The sequence below is a fragment of the Phoenix dactylifera genome, chromosome 3 (assembly GCF_051530095.1).
Source record: "Phoenix dactylifera cultivar Ajwa chromosome 3, Ajwa_hap1_PhDact_Kaust_v1.1, whole genome shotgun sequence".
In the NCBI taxonomy this organism is placed as follows: Eukaryota; Viridiplantae; Streptophyta; class Magnoliopsida; order Arecales; family Arecaceae; genus Phoenix; species Phoenix dactylifera.
The window spans coordinates 46534188-46557385 of NC_143192.1; the positions used below are offsets into that span (position 1 = coordinate 46534188).

At 36.3% G+C, this 23198-nt stretch overlaps 1 protein-coding gene across 6 annotated transcripts in view; it reads left to right on the forward strand.

Annotated features, from left to right (window-relative positions):
* The window catches only part of MIM (P-loop containing nucleoside triphosphate hydrolases superfamily protein), a 55867-nt gene that overhangs the window by 23222 nt on the left and 9447 nt on the right, over positions 1-23198 (forward strand). For 4 of the 6 annotated variants that reach the window (XM_039120638.3, XM_039120629.3, XM_039120634.3 and 1 more), the window contains 13 exons: positions 1113-1247; positions 5145-5221; positions 5324-5399; positions 8119-8193; positions 8359-8463; positions 10733-10902; positions 11028-11130; positions 11995-12107; positions 16579-16783; positions 16874-17002; positions 17113-17227; positions 20007-20092; positions 20171-20266. In XM_039120638.3, the coding sequence (XP_038976566.2) occupies positions 1113-1247; positions 5145-5221; positions 5324-5399; positions 8119-8193; positions 8359-8463; positions 10733-10902; positions 11028-11130; positions 11995-12107; positions 16579-16783; positions 16874-17002; positions 17113-17227; positions 20007-20092; positions 20171-20266 (1485 nt within the window). The remainder of the gene's footprint in view (positions 1-1112; positions 1248-5144; positions 5222-5323; positions 5400-8118; positions 8194-8358; positions 8464-10732; positions 10903-11027; positions 11131-11994; positions 12108-16578; positions 16784-16873; positions 17003-17112; positions 17228-20006; positions 20093-20170; positions 20267-23198) is intronic. The other 2 variants (XM_088718651.2, XM_039120645.3) reach the window with 1 other exon arrangement.

Here is a 23198-nt window from a genome sequence, read left to right on the forward strand (position 1 = left end):
TTTGCGCCTTATTTTCACATCCAGTCAGCTGTCTCCGAACTGTTAAAAAAGGTTAAACAAAGCAAATGGCATAAAGATTACAAACCTTCTCTAACAAAAATGAGGTTGTCTGAGGCTACTGTTTGTGGACTAAAAGTTGAACATGTGGTACAAGTCTAAATCTCTACCAGTATGGGCTACTGATATGTAGCCATATAGGTTGATGCATATATTATACTGAATGCAATCTATGCTCTTCACATTATATGTTGACATTGTACGTATATATGGTACTGTATACCATAGACCAGCACTCGGTCATTGCTGGTCAGGTACTGTTCACTAAACAAACTCTTTGCTAGCACTGTCATCAATGCAGAAAATAATACTAGGAAGTTGGAAGCAGGGAAGGCAGGTTATGGAGAAAGATCTATTTATAAAGGGAACTATTGGGAAACTGTATTCAAGATATTGAGACAACCGAAAAGACCAATATAAGTATGGTCTTTTGATAAAAATATAGAATACTCAAAACTGTTTCTCTTTTTTTTTTCGTGATTTTTGTCATTTTGCTTACTTTCTTCTATGCATTTATCAGACATTTCTGAAGTCTGGGAAAGCCAAATAAAATTGATCGTCTGAATGCTGTCCTCCATGAAACTCAAGTTGTGCAAGACATATTTCCATCTAATATCATGGGATTATTTGACCTTTCCTGAAGTTCTGTCTATATTTGAGTATATATGGTGTCAGCAGATTGTTTTCAGTTTCTACTGCATTGTTAGTAAATCAGATATAACAAAATTTTTTGTGTTAAATTGATTTTCTTTTAGTTGGTCAGGTTACTTTGTTTGTATTAAGTCATGGCTATGGAACTTGATTTATGGTTTGGATTAATTATTCAAGCTGGTTTAGTTAATTTCAATATGCTATAAAAATTTAGTTTGAATTGTAATAATCATCTTATATATGTCAAGTTTAATTGACATGGGCTTTTTTCTTTTAACTTCATGGCTTTTTTTTTTTGGTACCCTATATATATTTGTGCATTGGAGGTAGTTATTTCCCTTAATGTCAAGTATAACCTTGGTTATCTCTAGTGATCAGTCTTAATGATGTTGTATTTTTCTTAGGCTACAAAGGAGAGGCTTGAACTCGAAGAGGTGCATTCTCGTGAAATTAACTTTACGAAGAAAATGAGCAAGCGTGTGAAGTTGCTTGAGCAGCAAATTCATGATATTCATGAGCAACATATGAGAAATACGCAGGTTTGTATTTCTGTTCTATTAGACATTTAGCGGTTATAAGCATGGTGTTTGGTATCGGACCATATCACTCTGTACTGGGTGTACCAACTTGGTACCTTTGGGGAATCGATACTCAGTATGACCCCCCTCCCCTGTGAAAAGAAAAAAAAACCCCACCAAGTCTCAGTATCAAGAACCGGACTGTATTGACACTGTACCAGTTACTTACCGATATGACTATCATAACTGGTACTGAAAACCTTGATTTAGTCAATATCTTTTTGAGTCCACTGGTGGTTCGTGTTTTAGGAAGATTTTGAATGGATAGGTAGTCTTATATGCGATGACTTGTAGCTCATTCTGTTTTGCTTATCTCTGAAGCCTTATAACACAATTGTGACCGCTTAGCTTTCTTAGGGTGGTTAGGCATGAATTTTAAAAAACAAAAATGCTGTTGAGGTTGTCCAGGATCTCTTTCCTTGCTTATGTTATACAATCTTTCTCTGTGCTTGTGACCCTTATTTATGTTATATTTTGCATTAGATATCGTATTTGTAACATTTAAAAATCTATACACCTAATTCATTAAGTGCAGAATGAAATATTTGAATCTAATTTGACTAAATTGTACCTTGAACCATCACTGCTGCTTACCCAGTTAAATGGTGTTTAAACAGCTAATGGATGTTGTGTGAATGGCTAATGGACTCAACTGTTGCCTAGCATTTAAAACTGTCGCTTGATATTGTTGGGTAACATAACAAGTGATTTTATTTAACATTATCGGTGCATTGGTTCAGTATTACAGACTATTAATGTACCATATACAAGCAAAATAGGAGAATGACCGCTTACAGGTGCGGTATATAAGATACAAAGTTCATTCGCATTCTTTATATAATGCTATATATGTTATATGGATCTACAATCATTTTCCCAACTATTGAAATTTCATAGACAAAGGGGAGTATAGTGAAAATTGTAAGCATGTGGCAGTACAAGTCTTCATGAACGAATCAAAATGTACTTAGTAAATTGGATATTGTGCTGGGAAGTAAGACATTTATAGCATTTTCATTTAAAGCGGAAATGAATCATGATGCGTGTGTGTGCATACATGAGTTTCCTGAGCGAACAATCCGTATAGCTCTTGCAATCTCAAACGAGTGGGGGATTGCTGACTGTTATGCTTTAGATTAGAGAGAAGGTAGCAAAGCCAAGTAAACTAATCATAAGGGTCATCTAGAAAATATGTGGCCTAAGTGCTGGGTTCAATATCTTGTTATTTATTCTTCTTAAGCTGAGTTGTTCTATGATGAAGATGCATAGGGTGGAGCAGTAGGTGTTAGTGTTGTTTGCCTACTCAACCATGGTGATCATTTGTAGCTCAGGCAAAGTGAGAAACAAGGGAGCAGGTGAAGGTTTTACAAGAGTCACATATTGACAACTTATCAAAGACTTTGCTTGTCGCATATTAGAAAAGAGATAGAAACCAAGGAATACGAAACCGTCCTAAACCGGACGGTTCCGCCCGTTCCGAACCGTATCGGTAGTCTACCAGTACGGTTCTGGCTTTGAAACTGGTTCGCTACTGGGGCCGGAGAAGATGAAGAGAAAGAGAGAGCGAGCGGGGGAGGGAGAGAGAAGGAGCGCTGCGGACGCCTGTGGAGAGCCGCTGCCTCGGCCTCCGCCCCCCGCCTGCAGCGGAGCGCAGGCATCTGCGGCACTCCTCCCTTTCTCCCCCGCTTGCTCTCTTTCTCTTCGTCTTCTCCGGCTCTAGCTGGTTTTCTCTCGGTACAGGTCCGGTACCGAACCGGACTGAGCGCCGACCGGTACGGTACCCAGTACAGGTTCGGCAATCCTTGATAGAAACGCTTAACAAGTAGTTCATTGGACAAATGGCATGTGCAATTTTTGGCCTAGAGATGGCCAAACAAATGGATCATACTTAAGTTGATGATATATAATGGGACCTGGAGTTGGCTCCGCAATAATGGTTGTAGGTTTGTATCGTGGTTGGAATGCATTACATATGCGATTTGTCAGGTTGGAGATATATCTATATTGTGATAAAAAGCTCTTTTGAGAGGGCAACTTCAAGCTGCAGAATGTTGCAAAGGGAGAAACCTTTTCAGCTCATAACAGAAAAAAATTCAAATACTAATTTAAGATATTTTTAAAGTGTTAGGATGATGTTGCTTACGCCAACGAAGGGCTCCGTACTGGGACCTTACAAGTGCAATACAGCACAATGGACCTCCAGTGATTCATGGTACACTGTTGGAGTCATAGTACTCATACCATGTCTCTGTACAGGGGCATATCGAGCCCCTGCACTAGTACTGTACTATATCAGTTCAGTGTGGTATGCCTTGCATTGCACAGTATGGTTGGATACTTAAAATGCTGATATCAACTATTTATCCTATATACATTACTAGCATATTTTTCTATGTTGCAGAGGAAGGCTCCATTTTCTGTTCTTGTTGAGTTGGATTTAGTCTTTTCATTCTACCTTTTGTGGGAGCATGAGTGGGATTTCTGTAGGTGCTTCTACTGACATAACTTTTGTTAACCAAGAATAATAAGTTTGCGATAAGAGCGCCTTTAGGCTATTAACTCTTCTTACTATTCCTCATATTGTTGATGTCGAGATAACTCTTATTATTTTGAATTTGTGAGTAATTTGACACGGCGTTGGATATTCATGCGAAGAGTGTTGGACACATAATTTCTGTTTTTGATCACACCATTGTCAGATGTGATATAATGGGAAACATCATGTTAGCTGGTCCAGGGCCTCCTCATTCTTTCTCAATAAAAAAGAGAGGAACCATCATGTAAGAGAGCATAGTTTTGAAAAGGCAAGTATATAAAAGAATTCTCAAATGAAGCACAAATGGTTTAAGTTTGTGAAAAGCTTGGTGGATGATGTCAAAATTGGGAGAAGTGGCTGGAGGGCAGCTGTAGACCAGGCATTAACAGTTGTGATAGTAATTGGAGGACAAAATTTACCAAGTGAATTCTAGTGCGGTGAACTTGCTTTGCAGCTGTTGATTGAACAAATGAATCTTGCTTTTACTTTGTAGATCCATTTATAGATGATGGTGACCAGCTCAGGAGTTAGAGAGAGGACTAGATATGCATCTGTGTGAGAGCTTGAATCTTTTGATCCAGCATGTTACTCTATTGTTGGATGACTCTTTGATAGTGTGATGTCTTATAACAAACCTGGATGCTGGATGGCTGCAAGCTTAGAATGAGTAACGGTGTATTATGTTCAAGCTTAGATTAACGATGGGCTGTATGCGGTAGAGGGATTTGTTGAGTCTTTTGATGGATGTTGGGAGTAAAAGAGTATTTTGAAAGCACTATAAGTTGATGAGAGTTGACCAATACTGAGCAGCTGATTATAAGTTAGCACGTAGAAGAAGGGGCAATTGGGTCCATGGGAGGAAGAATTAGTACTGAAGTCACATAGGCGGGGGTTGGTATGTACTCCGTGATGCCAGAGGAGATAAGGAAGGCATAAGTTTAGGACTGTCTGCAAAGGAGAGCACTTGAATTTTGGCAAAATATTAAGCAACTCCTTTTAAGGCGATACCTTAGGTATAAATGCCCCACGAAAATAGATTATGATATTAGTTGATCTAGTGCTCATCGGCTATGGTCAATGAAAGTTCCTTAAATGTTGCAAGGGGGCACTCTATGTAATGTGAAACACTTGTAGTACAATGTGTTATATGTATAGCTATTTCTGATGGAAAAATAAGTTGCAGTTTGATTATCTTACACCCGCTCTTTAGTCATCTGTTATGCCAGAACTCAGAACTATGTAATTATTAATTAGTTCAGATTTTTTTTTGTACGTCATGCTGTATGATTTCCTCTCTCATGTATCTACCTTTTAAACTGAAGGCTGAAGAATCTGAGATTGAGGAACGAATGAAGAAACTGCAGGATGATGTTGATGTAGCTTGTAGAAGTGTTGCAAGGTTACCAAATTTCTTTCCACATTCTGTTTTGCATTTCGACTTTTAATGCGGTTATGTATCATTTTTGCTGTTTTAGTTCAGTTTTCTTGTAATTTATTTCAGGTTGCAGGAGGAAGAACATTCACTATCAGAAAAGTTATCGGCAGCTAAAAATGCTACTAATGATATGTCTAAAGAGGCAAGACTCTTGCTCAGATACCATCTTGTCTTTGTAATTATTAGTGCATAATTCTCCAGCCTTCTGTCATTTTACTGGGAAAATTTTTCTGCAAATTTGGAATGTTAATATTAACTTTATTGAAAATTGCTCCATGTAATTCACCATTCATGTTTCAAGTTCTTGAATTGTCTATCCTCAACAAGCTTTATATGCATATTTGCTGGTTTTCGGCATGTGTATTTCCAGTTTGTGAATTTTTTTTGTAAGTAGCTATTGTGCTGATATCATTTGTCCCAGAGATTAGCATCTTCCTGACATTATAGGTTTTTTCCTTTGCATGATGATATGTTTTTTATTGTTTCAGTTATGGTCAATTTTTTCTTTGATTCACTTCTGGTGTTCTGTTTGAAAGCTATTATTCTTCTCCTCATCTTGGGTGATTTTTGCAGAACAAAAACTTGAGGTTTAGGACTCTTAAAATCAAGTATTTCATGACTCCTTTCAGTTGATGTGCTTAAATTGAAGCTATTAATACTGATTTTTCTGAGCATTTTGTTCCAAGTGACCAGGTCATGTTTTAATAATAAATGCCTGCTGTCTCTGACAAATGGTTTGGGAGTGAGCACTTAAGTCAGCTGGTTTACCCTCTTTTGAATGAGTGATCCAGTGTGCAACGTCTCAAGTGCTTGTTGTAGTACTTGAAACTGTTTAGGTTTACTTCGGTTTCAAACTAAAGGTTCTTTTGCAAGCTGCTGGAAAAATGAAATATGAGTATCATGATGTTTTTAGTTTTATACATGGTATGCTGTACCATACCGAACCAGACGGTACTGGGGTACCGTACCATAATGATGCGGTACTGATAATGTTACCGGTGGCGTACTGCATACCGTACCGTACCGACACTATGATAGTGTGGCACTAGTATGGGGTCCGGTACTAGTACGGCAAACCTTGGTTTTATATGTTTTCAAAATATTTGAAGGATTTCTTTGCTCACGAATATAACCAACTGTGTCTACTTATCATTTCATGTATTAAAATTTGTTATTCGGATCATATTAATCCAAGTGTATGAACTTTTGAATCATCTACTGCGTTGTAAAAAATGTCAGAACTTGGTAACTGCGTATTGTTGGCAAATTAACACCACTTAGTTCTAGCTTCCATTAAGCATTATATAGATATTAGGTTAAGTCATATGCTGGTGGGTCTGGGAGACCCAGATCTGATCCACTTCTAAACTGACACAAACCTGTGCATGGGGTGGGCTGTGCCAAATTTGATCTGATCCAATTTGGGTTTAAGCTTAGATCTGAAATATGAACTTGTGGATTGAGTATGTGTGTCGATATGAGATCTAGCTGCTAGCTGGGTCAGATGCGACATTGGATGACCTGATCAGACGCAGCCACGAGTAGCCTAGAAATATCGGTCAAAACTTTTTGTCTAGCCCATAAAATTCCGACCCAACACTCTGTGTTCTACTTGAATGATCCTGATTGTACATAACCAACACTAGTTCAAGATATCTTCCACCTGTAAAATTTGGAAAATTGGAACTGTGTAATACTGTTATCCATGCCTTTAAAGTAAATAACTTGAGTGTGTGTAACTTATCCTGCATTTGTAGTCACTTTTGCCAAGCATTTTGGACAGGTCATTAGCAATCTTTTTGACCTCCTAATTAGCAGGCTGCATTTGTGACGGTAAAAATTACTTGCTTCTGATATCACAAGCAAGTTACAGTATAGAATACTTTCAAACTTCATTTTTTCGGAAACTTTAGATTTATTAAGCCATTTTTCAGATTTTTTTTTTGGAAGTTGAGCCTAAGTGTGAGTAAATATATTCGCATGTATGAATTTGTTCTTGTTTAGTTGTAATTTTTTTTGAACAGATTTCCTTGGAGATTTATATGATGTTTGTTTAGATATGAATTACTTGAACTTGATGGATGCTAAACCCTGTTGAGAATTAAATACACTTTAAGAAATTGTTATTTTGATATTGTTAGCTACCTGCTGGTCAGCAACAATAAGCTGTGAATATGCATATATTCTAAAGTTCACCAGATGAGTATTAAGGAATGTATTCTTTTTATTGTAATAAGTTCAAATCCTTTTTACAGGAAGACTCCTCTTAGGAACATGCAAAAGTGGGCGCTAAACTTTAGGATTTCAAAAATGCCCCTAAAAAGATGTTGTGATAGGAAATAGTGCCATATACCCATTTGTCTAGATTTTAAATTGAAGGGAAGTTGACCTTTTCAGACATAAGAGCTAATCTTGATTTTGTTTAATTATTTGTATCACTTTGTGAGTGGTTTAGTTGAACCAAAATGCAGATATGATGTGGTCTCCGTGCATTTGTTTGCAAGCATTTTCAGGGAGCACTTTTCCTATCTAGTTTCAGGTGTAATATGAGGAATTCTGTATGCATGGTGCCCTTGTTTGGGCTGTGATTCTTTTGAAGAGGGTACCTGCACAGACAAATTTGCAAGAGGAATTATCTACAATCTTTTCCCCCCTATTTTATGTTATATATGTTTAATGTATAGTGTCATACTGTGATAATTTTTCTCATTTATTTTTAGTGTTGGGTGTAAATGGAAAATCATCTGTACTCTTATTATCCTGTGTTATAAAGCCATTTTCTTTTAAGTTTTGATGACTGCTCAACTTTTACATGGATCATATTTGTTGTACTAGAGATTGTAATAAGTTCATATTTGCAGATTGAAGAAAATGAAAGAAGATATCGTGATTTATGCTCACAGATGAATGAGTTTCAGCAACACCGAATGAACAAGGTCTATTTGACTGATTATTTGACCATTCTACTGTTCCATCCTAGAGATTTGCTTAGCTAATTTTCACTTGTCTTGAAGTGCGTCTTTATGCATGCATGTGCATTTTTTATGTGTATCTGAGATATGCTACGACTTTGTCTATCAATATGGCAGTTTTTCATGTAGGTAACAGCCTTTGGAGGAGGAAGAGTTCTGAATCTCTTACAGGTTATTGAAAGACACCACAGAAAATTTAAAAGCCCTCCTATCGGTCCAATTGGAGCTCATGTGGTACATAAAATATTAGCTGCATGTTGTTTTTATTTTTTAATGCTTGTGCTTGCATATGTTGGTTTTGTGCGATAGCTTTTTCAGCAGAATTTGGTATTAGCTTTCTGAACTCATGCACAAATACTCATTTAAATAATATAAAACAGATGCTTCTACAACAAAAAACACTTGCAACTTACCAAGATGCTTAACATAAGAATTCAAAATGATATTAGTTGGATACTTTAACTTTTCCTGGTGTCTCTACTTATTACGGTTTCTGATATCTTCTTTTTTTGTCCATATTTAGGTTGTAATTTGTTTAATTTGCTTTCCACCAAGGTTTTTAAATGCAGGTGTCGACTGGTTTTTACCAGCTATGTTAGTTGTACTGGTAAACCCCTCATCCCCGTACTATAATGATACACGTGCAGTAGCCCAATTTTTGTTGTGCCAGCACTTGGAGGCGGGCCATGTATCAGTATGATGCTATAGCATCTATACCATAGTGGCCCATACCCTACCTGTACTTTTAACGATGCTTGCCAATTTGTTGACTTTTCCATTACCGATGCTGCACCTCTCTTCCATTTCTTTTCTTTATTATTGCATCTAATATAGTCCCAGTGTAATTGTGTAGGCGGCATGATTCATGGATACTCTCTAATTAATCTGTTGTTATTTAGGGTGAGCTTCATGTCTTTTGGAAAAACAGTGAGCAGTATATAGTCATTTGGTTGCGTGTGGGGACTATTAGACCAGTGCAACAATAATATGAATACTACGAGGTTGTCTGGTGTTGACATCTTGTTGTTGGCATTGGTGTCCTAATACATGCTTCTATAGAGATAGCTTGTGTAATACATTGATGTCCAATGACTGGTGTTCCACAAAGGCGTATATGAAGTGCATCAATATTATTAACCTTTTTGCCGTTACTTTCTAGATGTAATTTTGTAGATTCCTCATCTGTGATCATTTCTACTTGCCGATTTACTTTTTACCATGCCGTAAATTTCTTCTTGTTCTAGTATGAGAAGCTCTTGTATAAGATGTAGTTGTTTTCTCAGGGTTTACTGGTTTCTATACAATTTCCATGCAAATGAGTTATTTGGCAAGTACAAAAGTCATGTGTCTACTTCTTGTTTCTAGTTGGACCTGGATATTCATGATGTGCAGGATACACCAAATGTTATATAATAGGGAAGTACACCCAATGTTTTGGTTTGACTAAATGTAATAATTGATACTCTTAACATTTCTTAACTTTGTTACAGTTTTAATCTCAAGCAAGCAACTAACCAGTGCTTGATCCTGGAAATGGTCAATCTAGTTCTAGATTTTGTATATCGACAGCTAGTGTGTCTTTTATATGTTTCTAGGCTTGTTTTTGCTGCTTCACAATTGTAAATGAAAGACAAACTCCATTCTTGTCTTCCAGATTAAACTCCACATCCATGCTTTATAATTGTATCATCTTCAAAATCATGTGATTAAGTTTCTGAAACATTATGTTCATTCATTTGCAATCATCGGGGAAAGAAATTAGTATACCATGTTGCTACTGTCATTGATTGTTTGTTACAATATTAATGAATGTGGCCATTTTGATAATTTTGCTCAGATCAGAAATTTTTAAAACTTTTGAATGCATTTCAAAGATTATTAAGTGAAAGAACAAATGAGTAAAAAATTAAAATGGATAAACTCATAACAAGTTTCAGAAAAAATCATGAAAAATTTGCGAAGATTATGAATTATTTGTGGGGTTGCTAGAAATTCAAGAAAGTATGGTTTTTTCACTCAGGATAGTTCAGAGAGAAGAAGTTTTATTAAAATGTATTCTGAAGTAATCCAAAAATTATTGAATAAGGGAAATCTGTCACTAGGTTTGCAGTACTTCTCTTAATCCATTTTGAGCGTGCTTTATTAGCCATAAATGCAATTTCTTCTCAATCACACAATTTGATTACGTACATATACATGTTTATATAAACAACTGCATTTAAATTTGCCTCTGAGCTGCTTGTAGATGGAATGGTTGGACATATTAAATTGGGTTTGTATTTCTTAGGAAGCACATGTTCTTTGTAATGGTGAATTATGCAAGATGAATTTCACCCATAGTTCAAGTGTACAGCATGCATCTCATGTAGATGTATGTTGAGAAGATTCTGCAATTTTGTTGTGTATCTGCAGTTCCGCACATGCACTTTCAATACAACAACTTTTGCTGCTTTTAACCCATCATAATTTCTCAGACCAACAAAATTATGTTTTTATGAGACAGACATTGGTCAGTGGTGACATCTGGGCCCTAGCAGTTGATTGTGCTGTTGGGCGGTTACTAGATGCTTTTATAGTTACCGATCATAGAGATTCACTTCTTTTACGAGATTGTGCAAGAGAAGCAAACTATGCAAACCTTCAGATCATTATATATGATTTTTCCAGACCACGGTAAGACCTACTCCACCCATCACTCTTTACCCAGGTGTATTGTACCTTTTGGTGCAGCATGCTGGTTTTTGTTTGTGATTAGGAAAAAAAGTCTCTCCATTGTTATCGTGAGTTTATATATGCAGGTTGAACATTCCAAACTACATGCTTCCTTCAACAAATCGTCCAACTATTCTTTCCGTTATACATTCTGACAATCCTACTATAATTAATGTGTTGGTGGATATAGTAAGTATACGACCTGAAAATTCTTTGATATGATACTAGTTTTTATCTTATACCATAATTTTCTTGATTCTTTAGAAGGCTTTTTTTTACATATGTCCCATAACCTAGGTTGCTTTTGCCTTATCATTTTCTCTGAACTGCTGGTAAATGTCACATACCATTTCTTTGACGTTGAGATGTAGTAAATGGAATATTAGGACAAAAAGAGTCAGATTATAAATGATTATGTGTCTGAACATGGCATAGTAATATTTATATGTTAATGACTGCATGTGTCACTTTTTACATTGGTATCTAATCTTAATTTCTTTATTAATGATCATTCCACAAGTAGTTGATTATGCTCTACTTTGTAAGTATTTACAAAGTTCTTTTTTAATCTTTTGGGTGAGGGTGTGGGCGGTTGAGTTGGGTGTTTGAGGCTTGCCTCAATGAATCTTTGTTTGTATTTTTGACTTGTGGACAGTGCATGAAGAACTGCAAATCTGTCATGAGCCACCTAGATGAGGCATGTCAACTATATACAGATAATTTGGGCACAAACTCCATTGTTTAATATAAGGTTTTGGTAACATATTTTTGTATTTCCTCTTTATTTTCTACTTATTGGCGGTTGTTGGGCAAGAAGTTGCATTTCTGTTTATCTTCCTTTATGATTTTTTTTTAGCCAACCCATTACTTATCTCAAATATGTTCAAAGATCGAAGTTCTTGCAGTACAATAAGTGGCAGGAACTTATCACTTGTTGCTACGACATGTTTTCACTTATGACACAAAATTTCACCATGCTTAGTGTTGTCCTTCATGGAGGTTTTTATTGCTGCATTCATACTTTTGATTGTTATCATATCATCTCTATTTTAGGGCAATGTTGAGAGGCAAGTGCTTGTTCAAGATTATGAGATGGGAAAATCTGTTGCATTTGATCAGAGAATTCAAAATTTGAAGGAAGTATACACTTCTGATGGATATAGAATGTAAGCTTTTAATGTTGAGGTTCATTTTCATTTCATCTCATCACCTCATCTTTATTTTTCCAGCTTAATCTCCTGTTTTGATATGCATGGTGATATGTTAAGTAGCAATGCACAATATCACACGTGAATTGCTAAAATATTTTTCAGCTCAAGGAAGTCTGCTTGTGCTATGTTTAGAGAAGAGTGTATTTCCCGCCAGAAAAAGGGAAGAGGGTATCTAATGAATGAAGTATACGAGTAGATAATACCTTGGAAAGAATATCAGAAAAGAGTTCTGTGCAGTAAGTGTTTTCTATGTTCTGATCTGTTTTTTAAGAAATTTTTTTTGTAAGCGAAGTAATTTTGGCTTCCAAAAGCGAAGTGGCTAGGAGACACTTTTGGACCCCATGAGAAGCTAATGAAACACATGGGGGATATCATCAAATTTATGTAAAGTGCACTAAGATATGCTTAATGTAAAAGTTGGTTATGTTAAGTATCAATAATTTTCATATTGATGTCCCAATTATCCCAATATCATGTATGATACATCATAGAATATCTTTTTCATTTCACATATTTCTCCCTACAAAATTTTTGGAATTTTTGTTTATGAATCTGCCTATGACTTCAAGAGGGTTAGACTGACCTGCTTCTGATTAGGAATTAACCCAAATATATACCTGACCCAGTCCAAGCCAAAGTTATTTGATTAGGCTTGGATTGAAAGATATAGCATGTTTTGCATATGGATTGGATGTGGATCTCTAAGGACCTGTTGGTATTTCTTTTTTATGTTTTGTTTTCAATACACAAAAAGAAAAATAAAGTAGACAAAGAAACATGTATGATTAAATACTTTTGTTCTTTTCAAATTGTTTACACAAAATAAAGATTTATTGCTGTCAAAAAGAGTGAAATTGAAAGCAACAAATAACAGAAATTTTGTGTAAATGCTGTCTTCAACAATGTTTGGAACCTGTTGACCTAGCTCCGGCTGTTTCGGAAACTAGGTCACAGGTCCGCAGTTCAACCATGTGTGGACTATTTGTTGACTGTGGGTTGACCACCAGATCAGTTTATTTATCCATTTCTATGGATGTCTAGCATTAATCCCCATCCTCCTACAATTGCCCAGCATCAACTAGCGACTGCATTGGTGGAAGGCCTTAAGCCTCTGGATAGAGAGGAGGGTGTATTCATCTGATGGAGGATAAACTCTATGGGTCTATGTGGATTAGGAGTTAGGATTAGGTTTTCTTTTTAGAGAGATGAAGCACGAGGAAGTGATGAGCCCCACCAGGAGGAAGATCGGGTTGCAATTAGAGCTAAGTGAGGATGCTTTTGGAGATCTTTATCTTGGTTAGAGGTAGTTAACGGCACGGAGGACATATTGGAGACCTCCATGGTGACAAGAAGGCGGCCACCCTTGTTTATGAGAAAAGGCTTCACCCGCAATGGAGGCTGGGGATGAGGCTCCAATGGAATCAATGAAGCTCTACCAGCAATGGATGAGGTGGGTCCAAAAAAAAAGAGGAGAAAAATAGGGGAAAGAAGGGTCCCACAAATGCTTGATCCTTCTTGGCTTCTTTGAGTCTCCTCCCCCAAAATGTCTTAAGTGGTCATGTTGAACCATTGAAATGGAATTGTTTGAGTGAGTTAATGGGTTGAACCGTCCTGGCTCAATGGCTTAGGATCTTTTATTTATAAATTTTGGACTTTAAGCTGACTCAGGTGATGGGTCGAACAGATAAACCCACTCAGCCAAAATGAGTCTCACAACATTGATCTTCATCAATTTCTATATGAAATTTCACTAATTTGTAGAGAAACAAAAATGATACGAAATAGGCCTTGGGTAACCTGATGCAAACTTGAAACAACTCGTGCAAAGTGAAAAATAATAAACTATATTTTTCACAACCCTCCTTGAATTTGAGAATTTGAAAATAATTTGCTTTTAGGTTTAGCTTTTATGTAGTTAATCAGTAATTTGTGTTCTCAATGATTTTTATGTGATTGTGGATGGAATCTCATGCACAATTGATTGTTGATAACATCTACGTGTTGTTTAATTGTTATTGGCTTGCACAATATGTTTAGGATATAATGTACCAACCAGTAACCAGTTTATACATGTTTCTCATGGTTTGTGTTTGGAATATTCCTAATCCCACTCGTAATCAATCTTATTAGTGGAAGTGGATTAGGATTGGATTTAGAATTTTGATCTGATTCATATATTTAGAGTATTTGCATGTGCTAAACCCTGATCTGACCTGAGCACTTGCAGCTTTAAATCTGGCTAGTGGCACAAACAGAAGCTTGTCTTTCTTAACCACAAGACACTATTGGGTTTATCAAATAACAAACAGTTTTTCATGGATAATGGGAAACTAGAATCCAGATCACGTTTTCTTGTTTGTTGTCCACTGCAATCTTTGTGATCTTGGTTCCTGACCATGCGAGAAACTGCCAGTTGAATGAGAGGAGAAACATCCAAGAGTTGAACAGTATATTCATATGTGCTTGACAGACGATAAACTGATTAGTGTCATATTTGGGCTTCATTTGCCCCATATTTATCTAATTTTCATGACAAATATTCTTTAGCACTTTTGGGAGCATAATTTTAGATCTTAATGAACCGGTCCTGTTTCTAGTTCGAATTTTAGAAAAAAATTCCAACAACCTGCAAAACTACTTACTATTTCGGAAACCTTTTAGAAACCATGGTTAATACATGAATCATCCCCGCCATCTGTTCACTGAGGTTGAAGCCCCAAGTTAGAAAGCTGTCCTGTCCTATGTCAAAGTCCCGTATATAAAGATGAAAACAGAGGCCATATTTGTTATAGTTAACTTTTTTTGATCCTTTGTTTTCTCACCTTTTCGGTCAAGAAACTCCAACTTAAAATGAACCTGAAGAATATGAGGCAGTGTTGGCAAAAGAGACAAAGAAATGAGAATGAAAATCATCTGATTTTGGGGAATATATAATGAGGCATGATCATCAAATAACCTAGGCGATGCTAAACAATGGATCTAGACTATTGCAAGGTGGTTGCTTGCCCAAGCGCCTAGGCAAGAGGCTTAGTGCAAAGTTAGTTGTTTCTTAATTCAACTACTTCATTTACAGAATCTGATTTTTACATTTATTTCTATAAAAAATATCATTTTTATGCTCTTTAAAGCATAAGCGCATATAGATAATTAAAATAATACTAAAGATATATTGTAGTTTATAAAATTTATACTAAAAAAGATTGTCCTAGTGCATGGGGCTCCTGCCATTGGGGGGGTAGGGTCTAGGGAGGGTTAGATGTACGCCGCCTTACCCCTGTGTGCGGAAAGGCTGTTTTCATGTTTTGAACTTGGGACACCTAGGTTATAATAGAGCAATTTTACTATCGACAAGCCCTGCCCTCATAAAATTTATACTAAATTGTAAAAATAAAATATTTGAAGTATGATAAATGTTATTGTTGTCTAAGCTAGGGTGCAAGAGATTGCCAAGCTCCCTTAGTTGTCATTCTTTCTGGGGCTAGAGCTTGGGTCTTGAGTTTGACTGAATGACATTTTGCAACCACTTGATTCAACTTAAACTTAGATACAATAATTATTCCAATATGATTTTTTTTCCTGCTATCTGGTCTGATGTAACTCACTCCCTTGTTAACATCGATGTTTCATTTATAAAAGAAGTTAGAATCAAGTACTTTTACAACCCACAAACACATATGGTATGCAGAGACTGTGCATGTATGCCTGTGTGGATAGTAATCATGCATTTACATGTACTATGGTGTATATATGTCACTTTCATATTTCATACATACATACATACATATATATATATGTGTGTGTGTGTGTGTGTGTAATTACATACAGTTATACGCTCATCCATAGACAAATATGTAAATGTGATTTCTTTAATCTATATATGTAGTTCAGGACGCTTGCCTTGGTATTCGGAGTCCTTTCTATAGCCAAGGTGCCTGGGCAACTGATCATAACAACAATGGCTTGAGGACACCTTGATAAGACATATCTGATCAACATCCTAGTAAATAAGGAAACAGAATTAGCTAGCTAAAGTTTCTCAGATTATTCAAAACCTCAGATGATCGAAAAGATCTAAAGTTAAAGTTGATAGTGTGGTAATACTTTTGGACCAACCAACCGGCCAGTCTATAAACAAGTACTAGTAACGTCGCTTAGATATGTTTAGCATGCAGGTTTTTCTTCCATACATTGCATCTAGCTGTAATAGGTTAATATTATGAAAGTTTTAAATGCAATTTTATTCTCTTAGTTGAGGATTTTACATTGATAAAAAAATAAAGGTAGCAAACCTCATCATGACTTCAATAAGATTTCTAACAAGCATGTGTTCATTGTTTCATTGGGAATAACACTATCAAATTTCAGTCCTGGACTTATAATTTAGTGCCATCTTTGTGTTGGTGGTTGTTATTACATGGTATATCAGGTTTTATAGAGGTTCAGTTCAGACCACCCTTCCTCCAAACAAAAGGGCCAGGAGTGGCCGACTACGCAGTTCTATTGATGATGAAATTTACAATATTCAGAATGAAGCCTCTAAGGTTAAAGAACTTGTTCAAGAAAGCAGAGGTAGGAAAAGAGATTCTGAGGAAGCACTTCGGGATCTTGAACTCAATGTACAGAATACGAAGGTAATGATTTCTGTTGCCATCTAAAGATTTCTATTGCCATCTGATATCTTTTATTTACTGCCTGATATCTTTTTTAAAAAAATCTCTTAGAGGCGACGAATAAATGAAGAAAAGCTTTTGATGTCGAAGCAACTAGCTTTGCGGGATATGAAGAACTCTTATGCCTCTCAGCAAAATGATGACCCCGTGAATGTTGAAGAGCTTTATCAAGAAATCTCGGTTTGTTTCAAGTTACCTTTTAGCGATCAAGCACCTTGTTTAGGGATCATATGTTTGGCATTCTCTTTTACAAGGTACATTTTGTTGTTTTTTCCTTTCTTTCTTTTTAGCAAGTGCAAGATGATTTACAAGGAAAGGAAATGTTACTGGAGAAACTCCGTATAAGGATGACCATGGCACAAGAGAAAGCCAATAACTTAAAAAATTCCATCGAGGACTTATGTGGTATTCTTCTACATTTCCCTCATTTTTTATGTTGTGTATTCATAGAAGTACATACATGCACAGACATATGTAGACACACCTATATGCATGCACGTGCACATGTTGTGTACACATGTCTATACATTCTTACATAATATTTTGCTAATATAAATGCTGGAGTAGCTATCATAATCTTTTATTTTATGATTTAAATTTGTAATCACATTCCAAATAAATACTTTTGATGCAAGGTAGCATTCTATTTCTTGGTTATTATGTACTTGCTGGTATTTAGAATTATGTGACATAAAAGGAAATATATTGGAGTTTTACATAGCTTCTCATATTTATTTCTTTTAGCTTTTATATGATTGTGAGGGTGGGCCTTGGTGCAACAGTAAGATTGCTCCATTATGACCTGGGTGTCATGGGTTTGAAACATGAAAACAATCTCTCCTCATGTAGGGGTGCCTCGTGCACTAGCCAACCTCCCTCTTAGAATTGATATGACTGTTTTTGTTTCTTTAATAAATTTTTGATATAGACAAATAGATATGGGGTTGTAGTGAATTTTTATTTACTAAGATGACCAACCTGGTAGCCTTGCTGTATTTAGGGATCGCCAAGGTGGTAAAAATTTAGATTGTCTAATCGGTCACCTTACAGAAGATTAGTTTCTTCTTATTGTTGAAAACTATCAAAATTATGTCATTTGATGGATGGCAGTCAAAAGGCTTCGAATCTTCGAATCTTGTTTGCTTATTTACTTTTGGTAGATGAGGAGGTAGCAAGGACTTGGCTTCAAGTCCCATCTTAGTTCTTAAGAAAAGGGTGGAGGTTTATGTAATTTGTGAAATAGATGTCTGAGCGGTGATTTATGCAATGTCAAAGTATCTGGGATGCCTATTGCAAAAAGCTTATCAAGTAATAACTATAAGGCAACTTAGAAGATCTACAAGTTATGTATATAGCAAGGTTCGCCGTACACGTACCGGACTCGTACCGGTGCCACACTATCATAGTGTCGTTACGGTATGGTACGCAGTACGCCTGGCGTAACGAGTGTCGGTACGCTCGGTACCATCGTTACGGTACGTCTGGTATCGTCCGGTATGGTATGGTACAACATACCATATAGTAATTGGCAAGCGAGATCCAACGGTGAACAGCTGCCCAAAAGAAAAACCGCCTGGAAGTCCGAGGACCTTTAGTACCGTACCCTACCCCTGAACCAGCAGCCTTCGCGCCAAGCGAGAGATCTAATTGCTCCAATCCATTTTTTATTAAAATTAATTATTTGGGATATGTTGAAACTTCTAAAAATATGGGCTTTGAATTGTTTATCTCATCAGTATTTTTTTCTTATTATTTAGAGTATGATTTTTTAGGAAGGAAGATTAGTTGGGAACCAATGCTTTTCAGATTTATTATGAATTGGAATGCTCCATTGTGAGGAGCCGTGTGGGTGTGTGTTGTCCCACATTTGTTATGCGCTGGATAGATCTATTACCTTCTAGCTAGCCTTTTTGGGTGAGGTTTTTGGTCGTTACAAATGGTATGAGTGCATCCAGCCCATGTGGACTAGGGATAGTGCAACATAGCCCTTTTGTGGTAGCCCAAGGGCCGAACATGGTGTTTGTGATTGGATTTCATTGGGTTTGGAGTTTGGACTTTTAGTCTCGCAAGGGCATCAAGACTTAAAATGGGGGATTGTTTGAGGGCCTATAAGGGCATGTGGATGGTCCCTCATTTCTTATGCGCTAGGTAGATTTTGGTACTTTAAGAAATATAAATAATACTTTCTAGCTGGCTTTTTTGGGTGAGGTCTTGGTTCATTGCATCTGTATCAAGATTAGTTGAGGACCACTTTTTCATATTTATTTTGAGATAGAATCTAGTCGGACATAGGACTTCTTTTTCTTTTTGCAAGCATTGTCTACTATTTCCTTCAGTTTGGCTCTTGATGGAATCCTAATTCATACTGTGCATGTTTCTCCATCATCCCATCCACTTTTCCTCTTATGCCAAATTTTTCGCTGATTTGTGCCTAACATGTACCTGCGATGATTGAATACCCAAATCTACGGTCACTCTGGAATTTCCTCTCTAGATAGAGAGAGAGAGAGTAAGAGATATATGTGTATGAAAATAACAGGAAAGCACTTGACCCAGTGCTAGTTTATCCTTAGTTCCCTAAAGCCCAAACTGCTGCCTTCCTAGGTTCCATGAATATAATAGTTTCTTAGGCAGTGGCGTTGCGCAATCATCTTGTTGGAATTTCCTGTGACAACATTGCACACTCCTTGGTGGGTTTGCTTCTTGCTTGTGCATAGACAACTTATATTTAATAGTTCTCCTTTCGTTTTGGTAAACAATAGTTGTTACTATATCCACCTTGTATGCTACTCTGACACCTCCATCAGTATATTTTCTTCTTTGTTCTACTAGTCCATTTCACTCCCCCACTCATTCGCTGCATGCACGCTCATGTCAATGTATGTATGACCTTATTGCTTTCTTCTAGACTTCTAGTGCTAGTGGGAGCTCTTTGCTACCTCATAATAACTAATTTAGCAGAACTAGTGTGGGTATTTTCTTTTATCTTTATTCCTTCCTGTTTGTGCATGCGTGCTTACAGTTCTCAATTCATGGCCATGGACTTTTATTACCATTTCATGTACTGAGTTATGGATTTAAGAGCATGACCATTAAACTTTCATCTTAAAGAAAAGATGCTGATCTCTAGTTGCATTGCATTTATGTTTTGTTTACTTGATTTATATTATGATGTATCGTTTAGAGTCAGCAAAAGGAGAAATTGATGCCATTGAGGTTGCCGAGCGTGAATTATTGTTGGCTGAAGATGAACTGCGCGCAGCAGAGGCTGTATGTTTTTTTTTTGCATGAATTATTTTCTCTTTTAAATTCATTAAGATGCTAATTAGATGATCTTGCTTATCTCAGAAGAGAATCCATTATGAAGGTGTCATGCAAAACAAGGTACTACCCGATATTAAAACAGCAGAGGCAGAGTATGAAGAGCTCCAACACAACCGTCAGGTCATTGACACTTGATGTCATCCTTTCTTAGCCTTATGTTCCAATGATTGTTATCAATTAATTAATTGATATTTGAGAAAAAATAGATGGTTTTATCTTTTTTTTTTTTGGGGGGGGGGGGGGTGGTCTAATCTTCTATTGGTTGGATATCTTGATGAGCAAAATAATATGAAGTCCCTAGGTGGGATCAATTTGTTAATTTCTAAAATGATTGCAAAATTCATGACATTTTTCTATTGGATGTTGAATGATGTTTGTGCATTTGGTAACAATGGCCTGAGTTTTTTAATATATATATATATATATATATATTAATTATTCATATGTATTGTGCTCTCTATTTTTTTTTTTTTTGATTTCTTTCATGTCAAACAATTTAACAGAGTATTATTAAGGTGGTAGGCTTGCCTCTCTGTTTGTTTGGGTTTTCACACTGATTTTTTTTGAACTATTTTGCGGCCACTTTAGTGTTGCTTGGGGTGCTTCTTTAGTCTCAACATTTTCATGTTGAACTGCTGCTTAGCCATGGAATATGGCCTTCTTAGAGATGTATGTGAAGTTTTAGGCTTGCGATTGTTCATCCTAATGTATCGTACTTATGAATAAAACATGGTCTCAAGCAAGATCCGCAATCTCAGTATCAAGTACCGTACTAGTACATTACCGGTTCAGTACGATGCAGGTAGATACATAACTATACGTACCTTGTACTGAAACAACTCAAAAATTATTTTTCTCGCTTCTTATCTTGGGATGTCTCAGTACTGTTTGGTACGCACCTGGGTATGCCTTGGTACGGGGCTTGCATCGACCCGAATATGAATTTCATACTAGTTCCGACCTGGTATGGTCACCTTGTACTGAGCGGTTCGGGGTAATATGATAGTCCATGGTCTCAAGTGCTACCCTCTGCCAGACTAATTCTAGCTCTTGACATTGGCTTGTATTAACTCCTTTCTTTTTAATTTTAATTTAGAATTTTTTGTTCTATTTTTGTTCTAGTACAATGGTACAGAATGCCATGTGCCATGTCTGTCTGCCTTGTACTAGCATCAGTTAAATCCTCAAAATAAATTAAGCTTCTTTAGCAATTAAACTGTTCGTTTCTTTTCTCAGTAATATAGTTGCATTTGAGGATAAGCTGATGAGGTTGAAAAAATCAATAAGGATGATATGATCATTGTGTTGAAAGAATTACATGTCTTCTCAAGAAATAACCTAAATCGAGTCAAATTTTAGATAGAGCAGGCAAAGGTTAATTGATCATCCATGGAAATTGCGAGAAACGATTTGATTGAGCTAGCATTAATTACATTAGGCTTTTATAGGATGCAACAATGCACAACTTTTTGGACATGCCCCAGTGCATGATTTATGCCAGATGCTATGGTTATTTATTCTTATTTAACTTTATTGACCTTCAACTTTGAATCTTAGTTAACCTTAAAAATGTGGTCTTCTGGATATGGGATGAATAAGAAAAAATGCACCCACAATTTGCGATCATTAAACAAAATTAAGGACAAGTGGTGAAAATCTTTTAGTACCCTTTTTTAAGATTGGATGATTAAAACACCAAAAGGTTTTGTAGAGGTACCACAAACAATGCTTTAAAAGACTAGCTAGATCTTTTGTCCAAATAAGGTATATGCTTCCTTGGAGACCTCTTGCTTGACTGCCAAACTAGAGGAACTATGTACTTCTAGGTATCTACATATTGTGCTTTAGAGGAACTTTTCCCTTAAATTTCTTTACTCGAGGACTTGTTCTTTTTTAGCCATTTTGACAATGTCTGTCAATCTTGGGGTGGGGGAGTACGGAGAGCATGGTTTGAAATATCTAGTGGTTGGGTAGTACCTCTCAATATGTACCATACAAGGCCTTCTCAATACAAGGAAGCTTTACTTGGACAAAACTGTCCAAGCTCTGGATAGCTTGAATTGAGCATGGATTGATTGGTTTGGGGACTGATTAAAGTCAGTTCTCTTTGAACCAATATCGAAATGCTCTTAAACCAAGTAGTATGCCTGAATACCTCTTCGGAAGTGGGTAAAAGGTTGATTCTCTCTTGTTCTTCACCATTTGAAGGCGGAAACAAGAGAGGAGGTACAAACTTCTACATGGGCTTTTCATATTGGATTGACCAATCTACAATCATTTTTGCACGAATAATAACATATGCTACCAACAATTGATCCACAATCAATGTGATTTTGGCACGCTCAAAGCCAAGGCCCAAAATTATCATAAATTTCATATTAGTTATCTTTAAATAATGTTGTTAAATCACACAAAATGAGAAAATAGATTGATGCATGATAAGAAATAAAGTGAATGCTCTAAGAAAGTGCTTGCAAAAAACTTTCATTTTAGTGCATGCTATAAAAATTTTGAAAATATAAAAATTGATTAAAAATATGCATAAGTAAGCTAATGCCGAGTATGTGGTCATTAATGATAGTAATGATCATTTGAATGATTTTGGATTGCAAGTATTGCTATTGTTAAATGTTGTTAATTGCTAATTTAAACATGTATGTCCTTTAAATGTATATTAGATTGCAAGTAATGTGATGTTATGTAATTATTTATGCATGTTAATTACTTCAATATGCACAAAAATTCCTAACTCAATACTCCTATCTTAGTTCTTGCAAAAGGATAGCATTTAGATAAAAATATATAATAAAAAGCCAAAACCGTAGTTTAGATGTCAGAAAAAGCCGAGTGCTCAGGGCATACCTTTGTGTACCCATTGATACCCTTTGTTAGTACGATCCTCGGTGCGGCATGCACCATAGCCACCCTTGGCCGATACGGTACCAATCCTTGATATTTCGAATATTTTGGTAGAGAGTTACAAGAGATTGGTTTAAGGGTTGCACAAAAGAAGCTTGAGCCTTTGTAGTCGAAATCTATCTAGGGTAAAGGC